The 10819-nt window shown below is 47.8% G+C and overlaps 2 protein-coding genes across 2 annotated transcripts in view; one reads left to right on the top strand and one right to left on the bottom strand.

Annotated features, from left to right (window-relative positions):
- The window catches only part of LOC126561256 (uncharacterized), a 215332-nt gene that overhangs the window by 9847 nt on the left and 194666 nt on the right, over window positions 1–10819 (top strand). The window lies entirely within an intron of this gene.
- Window positions 84–7426, bottom strand: LOC126561184 (uncharacterized). The gene is given in 6 exon segments (XM_050217130.1): window positions 84–92; window positions 160–721; window positions 798–1346; window positions 1425–1753; window positions 6177–6402; window positions 6857–7426. Coding segments are annotated over 6 exon segments (2223 nt in total). The 5' UTR covers window positions 7405–7426.

Genomic DNA, 10819 nt, shown 5'->3' with positions numbered 1-10819 from the left:
AGTTTCACATCACATCCGCCAAACAACACAAAACAGCGTACAGTAGTGGCGGAGTCCTCGGGCTTCACGTTTCACAGTTCCTATCACAGTTCCTATCCAACCGGCAGCAGGACCACACCAAAAATAAAACCACGCGCTAAGAAACAAGAAACGGTGTACACTAAAGGCCTGATTTTAGTATCCACTGTCAGTGGTAATTTGACTGTGTTTCGGCTCGCAATCATTACTGTCCTCGTTCGACACTGTGGGCGGTTCCTCCGGTATGGTGAGTGGGACATCCTCGTTACCGTGATGAAAACGGAACTCCTCAAATGTGGTCCCATTCTCAAACATACCATTTTCTGGCGAACTTTCACCACCGTTTCCATTTTCGGCTGCATCACTTTCGTCCTGCTGTCGGCTTTTCTTCTTCTGCAGTACGCGCAGCTCGGTTGGGGTGAGCATTCCCCGTAGGATCGTATCGTACGACACGGCCAACCCTTTCTTGGACATTTTGAGAAACAGTCGATAGCACTCCTGTTCCTTGGGCGTTTGTAGATCCCCGTTGGTGGACACGGTTGCTGCGCCAGCTGCAGCTTTGTTGACTTCTACTTTAGTACTGGCGACATTGGCCTGCGAGATCGTTGGTGTGTCGATCGTGGGGCTGTTTTTGGTAAGCTGATCGCTATCAACTCCTGCAGTAGGATCTCCACTCTCCTTATCTTCTGTATCTTTGTCCTCACTGAAATTGAAAAGATGGCGCGAAAATGTACATTAAAGCAAAGATTGTAACTCTCCTATCGGTTCCGGGCTACCACCTTCGATCCTTGTCCTTGTTCAGCTGGAAAGCATTCAGCGTGCTGACGAGCTGCTGCGTACGACGAATCCTGCTAGCCACCGTCGGTTGAAACGATGGCTTCCGATAGTCCCGATTGAGACCAGCGGTAGCGACCGGCTTAAGGTCGCTCTCCTGAAACGACACCGATTTGCCGGCCTTCTTGAGCATCGGAGCGCGTCCCTTTGCGAAATGGGCGGACGAAAATGGTTGTCCTCTGTGATAAGCGTTGGCGGGCGGTGTCGCGGTAGGCGACTGTTGCCCGGTGGTATTGGTCGCTGAAGCTTGCGTTGAATCTTGCTCCTTTTCCGAATCACTGCCACCGGAACTGAGCAGCGACACGAGCGTCTCTATATCGCAAGGTCCACCTAGTACGGAGCGGGATCGCATCGGCAGTATGCAGGCAGGTACCTGTCGGCCATTCGATCCCATCGATTGTGTGGCGCCCGTTCCCGTGCCTCCGGGCGGCATCTTGTTGCATCCGTCGTCGCTAAATTCATCCTCTTCGCAGATATTATACTCGTCCTTTTCCCTGTGGCATGGCATTTATGGATGTGATCGTTGAAGATCGTTAGACCGGGTAGGAATTTTAACTGTTGACTTCACTTACCTCAACACTTTCCTACGGCGTGGTTTCTTCTTGCTCTGTGCAAATTTGGACGCATCAGTATCGGCTGGACGGATCGGTGCGGACATAGCCCGCACCAGTGGCGGATGGCGTCGATCGTGTGCTTCCGAGTTTTGCCGATTCGCTTGAAACTGTGCCCGACGCTGTGCCAGTGACGAGGTCCGTCCACTAGCGTTGGACCCGCTGCCGATGTTGGACCCAGTGCCGGCAACTGCTTGGAAAGTGTTGGGCGTACCGTTGTTGGTACTGCTGCTGCTGGTAGTTCCGTTGGTGGGTTTGCTTTTTCCACCGGCAGCTGTTGTGTCGGAGGGCTGGAACAGAAATTCAAAGCAACAATGGAATACAAAAAGCGTGTGGGCGAAAGTCACACATCACATTCGGAAAATTGCCAGTTCAGCGCACTCCCGCAAGTGCATTAGCGAGCTTTTCGTGTTTGTTTTTTAATCTTTTTTTGTGCCAACAAAACTTTTTCAAACTCCCATTCCAACGCCCGGGGTTGGGAAGGCGTTGAAAACTCGCAAAAGCAAGTAACAACAGCTTTTGGCACGTGCATAGCCCCTTTTGGGCACAGTGACGCAGTTCCGGTGCAGAGACGAAACTTTGCCATGCCATTTGCAAACACCGCCCGGCGGGAATGCTCCATTGTTATTGCTGTGGAGTAAGGAATGGCGCGTTGCTGTCACGTGTAATTGACATGTAATTTAACACTTTCGTACTGCGACGGGACTGCTGAAATTGACCGGATAAACTAATCGTGGGTACTTAGTTGCGCTGGTTTCTCGGAATGCGAGCACGCTAATGCTGCTGCCAATCAATCGTGGAACCGATCGACAGTTTTCCTAAACATTTGGTGGAAATGTCGAATTTTCGATACGGAAAGAGAGAGAGAGAGAGAGATAGATTGCAATATTGTAATAATTTGAATCTGTTTAGCTCAACACATTTCGGTGCGATATGACGAATGACTAAACAGTTTCACCATGTGTCACTCAATATTGTTGGCAACGTTTGTATCGATTGCATTCCTGATCGGTGAGACACGTAGCGCGGACGTTTTAAATTTATCACGATAAATGCAAAATATTGCTGGTTGATTGCTTAATAGCTTGGCAGGCATCTGAGTCGATCCATCATTTTGATTTTCGGCTTTTTTTTGCACACTCCATTGGTTCACACTATCGCCTGAAGATAGCGATAATATTCACGTACCGAGCAGCTCTACAGTTCTTCAAGCAATTTAATGTACAGATTGATTTATAGGAAGTAGTAAACCGCGGACGGTGGTGAGGCAATAGTGAGGACCTCCGTAGTGAGGACTGACTATCCCAACTGTGTGGTATCAGCAAGTCTGGCAGGGGATTAGATGGCCGGCGTGACCTAGAAAGGTCGTTAAGCCAAAAAGAAAGAGAGAGAGAGAAGCTATCAAATAGCTCTTAATCAGTGATCGTAATTGATCCTTTCGGTCCTCTGGAAGCAGTCCTAACAGTGACCAAAAACTAATTACGCAGAACTGAGGTGTCGAATAATATATTTCATTAACTGTACTACGTCCACCGATGGGAGATGGGAGCTTATCTCGATCACTTTATCGAGCGAGCGATACGAGCAACTCGCTAGTAGACCTCATGAGATGACCAGATGCGTTATAGCTGATCAGTTACCAGGAAGTTGTTCCGCGGATCGCTTCGATTCGGTTGCAAGTGTGCAGGTGTTGTACTTTGCGAGGTAAAATGGATCGTGCCGTGGGTATTCTAGTCCTGTCGTTGCTTCTTATTACAAGAGGTAAGTTACGGCGACACGCAACTCCTTGTGAAGCGTTTGTTAATAGTGAAAACCCCTCAATTCCGTCCATAGCCTATACGCAGTTAGTCTGCTACTCGTGTAACAGTTGCGAATCGAACAGCTTGGGAGCTGTGATATGCGGAAGTCCTTCGACTGGTGGTGGTAGTGGCGTTGGACCCACCTTGCCGACCTCTCCTCAGCCTACCCTTCCTACATCTGCGACATCCGGACCGCTGGTAACGTGGTATCCACCACTGTCGTCCACCGTTTCACCGTGGGGACGATCGACCGGCTACGTGTGTTATCGCATCCAGCGTTACCGTGTGTATTAAACCGATCTGCTACCATACGGGCCTTACTCATTGCTCCATTTGCACCTTTGTCTATTGCAGTCTCGTCGGAAAACCGTTACACGCTTGATAGAGGCTGCGCCCTACAGCTTAGCTCGTTCGATACGACCTGCAGAAGTGTGACCGGCAATCAGGGTTATGCCAACTGTGAATTCTGTGTCGGTTCGCTCTGCAACTACTGATGCGTGCGTGCTGCGTACCATCCACAAAAGCAACACGAGTCATCATCAATCATCTCCGGCCGGCGGGTCACACGATGCCGGCAACGAGTGATATTCCCGAAGGTCTTTCGCAACAATCACAGCCGGTCTTTAGGTGTAGCGTATAGTCATCATCTTATCGTATTATCAGCGTAGTTATTCATCAATAAAGAAGCGCCCATGGGAGCGTTGGGTGTGCAAGAGGAACAAAGCCTTTACAACGACAAATTCAAATCAGGCGTTGATAATAGCAATCATGCTGATGGTCGACCATTTTCAAACAATCCTATTTGATAGCAGATTTTGTTATGAACGAAGGTGTTTGAAAGACGTCATTTCTAGATCCAAACAAACCAAGGACTTTTGGGGAGGTTTTTTGCCTTCATTTCACGTTGCCGCTTTTGTACAAACGTTGTGCGCCGAATTTCTTGGGACCTAACCTCTAAAAGTATCCTTGTGAGTGAGCTAATTCATGTTGGGCACCTGTTCTGGCTGGCATTAAGCAGGCGAATCATTAATTAAACTATTTTCACTGTCCAACGAGTCCTTACCTAAGGTTAGGTTAAACAGTCTTGAGCTTTATTTTTTGCTGCTGCACATGCAATCCACATTTGCTACTCGTGATACCATTCAAGTGGTCTTTTAGGCTTTTGCTAGAGCCCGTGCAAATCTGGATGGTTGTTTAATTACTTCCTTAGGGTGGAACGTTTCCTGCACGTTGTAAACGAGGTTTTTGCTGCTGGAACACCAGGAAATAGTTACAGACAATGGGTGGCACTCGAGTAGAAATCACAATCGTTCGCTGGGTGGATGGGAAGGAGTACAAATTGCACAATGACACACACAGGTTAATTGAAAAAAAAATGTAGCACAAAGACTTGCTTGAAAACTGTTTGGTGTATGCTGTTTCGTTAGTAAGGCACTGAGTCTGGAATAGATTGGAATTAAGAAACCAACTCTTCGCTTAAACTGTGGACTTTTTGTCTTTCGAGTTTGAGTTCGAGTTTCCCTTGTACTATTCACCCGACAGACTCTTCCCACGTTATCGAACAAAATTCGCCACGGTTCCCTTTTTGTTTGGTTGTGCCTAGCCACACCGTTCGGCAGCAACTGGCACACGGTACAAACTTACCTCACGTTGAACATACACCGAAACCCAGGGCAGACAAACACCAGCACTCCTATCTTGTACCCTTTCTTCAAAGCGATGCAATAAGCGATGCACTTTATTCCACGGCAACGGAGTACAAGCCTTGCAAAACAACGCAAAACCAGTGCTCGTGGGTGTCGGATTTCCCGATCGGTAGCTAAGGATTGTGTTCGATAACGTACAAATAGCGATAGCAAGGCAGGTACTGCGTTGCCATTCCATTTGATGAACGGAAAATGCTCGCGCACGGACAAACAAATACGGAAGCATAGTCACGAACTCTCGCTTTGGGTTGGAGTTGCATTTTTTAATCGGTCCAACCAGCTGACCTAGTTGTACTGTTGGTGACGTGAAGGGCGGTAAGGGTTCGGTAATGCTCCACTGACTGACTGACGCTGTCGTCAGTCGAACAAAACAGAGCCTGACAGGCTCGAAAGCTATCCTCGATTGTGGAGTGATAGGTCTTTAACGCCAGCATAAACGTGTTGGCTGAGGCCGGTAATAGAGCGCACAGGATTAAAGTGAACTGTGAAACTTATTAAGAGAGCTTTGTACTGTAACGTTGGGAAGATAAAATGTGATTAATTTAGTGTGAAATTATTGTTCCAAAAGCGTTTTTGCATAGCTTCAGGCGCACAAGCTCAAGATTCAAACCAGCCACTTAAAGTGTTCGATCGTCTTGCTAAATAAGTCTGCTCCCATCCTTAATAATCATAACTTCCGCTTCGACGCGCGACTGTCTGTTGCAGAAAATAACACAACGACCTTCGACTTGTTTTCCAAACCAAACCAGCAAAACTTTTCCAACGCCCGCAATCGTCCCGAACGATTGACTGCATTATTGTTTGTAACGCTCGGAGAAGGCAAGGTGGTGGATGGATATCATTATCAAGTTCGGACGTAATGGAGGCGCCTGGTGGCCTACTTTCCGGTATCGGTCCCGGGCGACGACGACCTGGATTCGTGTCGCTTTGTGTCGCTTGCGACCCAACCCACAAACCCGTCACCGTATTGTTGGCCTTTGCGAGTTTTTTCTCGTTTGTTTGTGCCAAAAGAATTGTGGTAAGGACCCACCTTAACAACGCAATTTCCACTACGATACAGCGGTGCAGGGCGAGGGATAATCGGGCACTCTTGGGACTCCCACTGTTCTTTCTCTCACTCTCTTTCTAGCACTGCCGTTCCGGAGGTTCACTAACCTCGGGCGTGGGAAAATTGAACGATTGAGGAAAATTTGAAATTTAACACTTACCATGTTCGTGACGGATGATTCCTGCTTCGCATGGGAAGCGATCGGGCGGCTAGATTGGTTGGTACCACCCTGCTGCAGTGCCGTTACCGACGCTGCGGTCGGTCCCTCGGTGTCGCTTATACCGGTGTCGGAGGAGTCTTGTTGGACGGTTTGCCCGAGAAAGATTTTAATGTTGATGCGCGAATCTTTGATCGATTTGAGACCCTTTTTAGCGTTCGCATCCGAGCTGGCCAGCAAAGGCAAAGAGTGAAATTAATTGCGAGAATTTTTTGGGAACTGCTAGAACTAGAGCATTACGAGAAACTGGACTAGAACTAGATAGATGAGTAATAATTTTAACAATGTTTCTACCGATACACTCTACACGATAAATAAGAATAAAATTAATAGTTAGTCCTCGCTACGGGGCAACGGCCTTGATGGTATTTGAACTGAAAACTTCGCCACAAATAATTCCTAATTAAATTGATGCATTCTCTACACTATTTACATCTACACTAAAGTTGCGTTAAGAGCTAAGGAACGACAAACTAGGAGCGGTTGAACATTATATGATCCACTAAAACTATGACCAACACTTGAACCACATGTCTCACGATGCGTTTTAATCCTTTCGCTTGGTTTCAAATGTCCCTGAAAGCAAAAACCTAAACTGAAACGTAATCACCAAATATACGCACTCTGCTCTGGTTGCTGCTCCAGCCCGTTGCTGCTTCCGATTGAAGGCCCATCCGTCACCCGCCTCGTCCCGATCGGCACCGACCCCCAAAGGGATGGTACCACCCGCTGCAACGGTTGCCATCCCGGACGCGATGGAGGACGCTACCAGGATGCTCCGATCGAGTGACAATTGCTTGCACAAGATCGCCCGCCGGCCTGCTCCAGCCCCGGCACTGGCCGGACGGTGACGCTGACCGTCCTCGCCGGTCGCAATGTGCGATGTTGGGCGTGATCGTAGCAGGGAGGCGCTCGCACCACGGTGGGCCTGATTGTAGGTGTGATAGGTTTGCAAACGGTTCGAGTGAATGATCGCACCGGTTACGAGAATGTGGCGAATGTCGGCTGTATCGACCGCGGGTGACGCTAGGCTAGTTACCGATTGGGAGCGTCCACCGCCGGGCAGGGGTGAGGGTGAGGAGGGTTCGATGCAGGACAGCTGCTTCCGGAGCGTTGCTGGATGCCTTCCCGGCGGCGGTCGGGACCAGTTTAAGCACCGAGCGCTCGACATGATGCTGTTTTAAGCGAAAAACCGCAATTCTCGAAACAAACCTGGCACCGATGGGTGGGTGGAGGTTTGGTATGTAAATTCGTTTGCACGAAACACCAACAATCGAACGAAATGGAAGACACAGGAGAAGAAAAAAGTAAAACACAACAGGAACGTCTAAAAGCCCGAATGGAAAACGTCGATAGGAAAGCAGGACGGGAGAGGATCAACGACGGAGTAGTGTGCCGAAAGCGATGGCACCCGAACCACAAACACTGACGGCTTTTGACCCTTTTTTTGCTATTGCTTTCCGTCCTTCAGTGCTTTGTCTTGGTACTCCATACACCACCACCCACCAATCAGGACACCCACAAATCACGCTGCTTCAACACGAACGAATCGAACACGAATTGAAGGCGCGCACAACACAACACGACCGCAATAAGCGAAAGTAAAACCGGAACGAACACCCTGATTGTCCTGATGGGAAAGGATCACACCATGCTTATGTATGTGAGTGTGTATGCACCCGTCACCAGAGAAAGGTTCCGACCACCAACCTGCGGGTCGTTAAGTTATGCGGTTTTATGATCGTTATTTTATCGAAAAGCGGATTGACAGAAACGTTAAGGGATCACGCACACACACACACGGCCAAAAAAAAGGGCAGCCGCTGGAAGACCGCCCGTTCGCTTCCGGTCCCGGCGAGTGTCCCGCACAGACTTACTGTTGGCGCGCGTGTGGTCCGTGTCCGTGGCTCGTGCTCGGGACGAACCTGTTAGCCCTCCAGGGGCCCACTGCCCGAACCCCGAAGCCCAATGCCAATGGCCTCTTTCACGACCGCACGACGCGGCACTAACGAACTTTGCCAAATCCACGATCCCGTTTGTGGCGTGGTACCGGTGTGTGAGCGAGCGAGATGTTGTTTATCATTTCTCTCACTCTCTATGAAGCTTTCTCGCTCTCGCCTTCTCACGCTTTCGCTTTCTCACTCTCGCTCGGAAAAACCACAGGTATACAGGCAACACCGACTTCGATGCAAAGCTTTCATTCACGGATCCTTCAAGGAGTTTGGTTGCTTCAAGGGGGGTGGTTCTAGAGAGAGGCGGGAGAAGTTACTCACTGCGGATTGCTGGAACGGTCGGTGTGTCTACACATCATGGGAAAAGCGAGCTTTTCCTGCTACGAGCGTATGTTGTTCCGGGTACGTTTTTCCCACATACGCACGCAGCTGGTCGGTTGCGTTGTTTGCGCACTAATTTACAAGCGTCGAAGGGTGAACGCTTTTTGACACTTATTGATCCTTTTTTCTGGCAGATCGTTTTAGGATAGGAGGGGGGGGGAGGTCTCAGTGGAGGTACCTTTGAGTGTACGAATCGCAAATCATTCCTTTCTCGTTCGATACTCTTCGAGCAGGGATTTCAATGTCGTTCAGACGATTTTTGCAATTCAAAGACACGCTCACCTCCCCGACCGTCCGTCTCGTTTGACCATGGACTACAAAAATCGAAGACAGTTTTACAGGAATAGGAGGAAAAACGAGGGGAGTGCGCGAGAAGCGGTTGTTGGGGGAATGTTTTGCCCAAAATGACACGCGCGAAAAGTGAAACAGTTTTATTTGTGTCCTCTCCCCTTGGACGTCCTCCGCAAGCATTGTTTGGCGCTACACTGTTGGCCTGCCGGGCAGCATAGATATACATAATTTCGATTCCCATCAAGAGTTCGGAGGCTCCCGACAAAGGTTCGTTTGTGCGGAGGGAGTGATCGAAAGCTATGGCCACTAGCGTGTCGTTTAAAAAAAACCGAAACAGTTCCAAAGCTAAAGTTTTTTGCGAGTTCTTGACACACATAAATTCCCGCTAGGTAAGTTATTTTGCCGCTGGTTCGAGTCCGGGTGTGGTTTATGCTTCATCAGGAAGCACATTTTATCGAGGCGAAACGGGGTTTTAGGTTGGTTAGGAATTTCACAACATTGGCCTTTTTTTGTTTGGGTTCTGGGGACTGGGCCTACCGGTATCGGTTTGATGGAGGTTAGGAATCGAGAAGGGGTTAAAGGCAACTCACTAGCAGATACTAACCTTATCTAGCATTGGTTTGGCTTTAAAACCCTTATCGCTTATGTATGTAATTCTAGAGAAAAATCTTCGCTCCGTTCCTGCTACCTGCTGGCCTGCCGAGGCTTTAAGTTGATTCTTGGATTAGTGCTTTAATCTTTAGGAACAAGATGTGACCGTTTTTGAAGCCTATAAGCGATATATTGTGCATTAAGAGAGGACCTCGAACATTGGAGACATGGGGCCTGCTTCTCCAAGGCTAGCGCAGACACTGCCAGATTATTTTTTGATTTTTTTGGAAAAGATTTTTCCAAGATTTACAATAACTTAAATTTTTTTTTTAATAATCTGGTGTATTGCTAATATGATACAAAGAATGTGCCAATACACAAGCCCAGACTGGCAACATACTAGTTCAGGAGGTAGCTGGCTAAATATCTGTCAAACGGATTGCATATTGGTTGGTGCAGATTGAAAGCACATTTTCGGAAAGCTTTAAAAAAGACATTTAAATGGATAAATGGATAGTTAAATTTAAATTTAAATTAGAATTTTTGTTTTGACAGCTAAGATATGATTTCTTTATATTTAGGTTTTTGTAGAGGAAATTTAGCAAAAATCCGACAAACAACGCTTCGGGTTGTCAAATTACGATTCAATGTAATTTATAGGGCCCCAATTTCCACTCCGCTTAGAGCCTTCGAAAGGAGCAAAATCCACCAAACCATTCGTCTCTTGGTAGACGAAGTCCATTACAAATAGTAGATTACAAATTTCTTTTACAAATCTGATTCGTTCTCAATCATAACGAATCAGCAACTAACAACTTCCATCACGGGTGTATTCGACACACATTACATTCTCCTACCCCAAAGAAAAGTCCCATTATTATGCATCTCTATGGCTGTCTGATTAAAATGTATTCTTCCCTAAAAAGCTGTCGCGATCGCCTTTCGTATGGCCTTGATCATATTTTGGGTCGTAAAGCCCACGTGCAATGACTAAACAAAGATTACGTTGTATAAAAGGGTACGATTATTGTAGGTTGAGGTCTTCATATCAACCTCCGCACCTTTTTTTCTGGCCTACCTCGTGACGATCGTCCCGTTTTGGGTTGTGGTGTGTGGAAGCGATTTGGCACACCACCGTGCCATCCATCAATTCCCGATCACAGTAAAGAATTGCACACAAACAAAAAAACGGACATGTCAGCTAGCGGGCGATGGATAATCCATCCAACCTTAGGGGATGCTAAACAGATATGGATCAAACGGACAGTCTCCTCACCACTCACTCACTTGTTCCCGTCGTAAGCAGCAACCATCGTGAGGGAGGGAGTGGTGTAATAAATTTAGTTCGCAACCGAATCCTAACCACAACGG

Source organism: Anopheles maculipalpis, chromosome 3RL (genome assembly GCF_943734695.1).
Source record: "Anopheles maculipalpis chromosome 3RL, idAnoMacuDA_375_x, whole genome shotgun sequence".
In the NCBI taxonomy this organism is placed as follows: domain Eukaryota; kingdom Metazoa; phylum Arthropoda; class Insecta; order Diptera; family Culicidae; genus Anopheles; species Anopheles maculipalpis.
The sequence above is the reverse complement of the archived record's forward strand: the minus strand, read 5'-3'. Positions and strand labels throughout refer to the sequence as shown.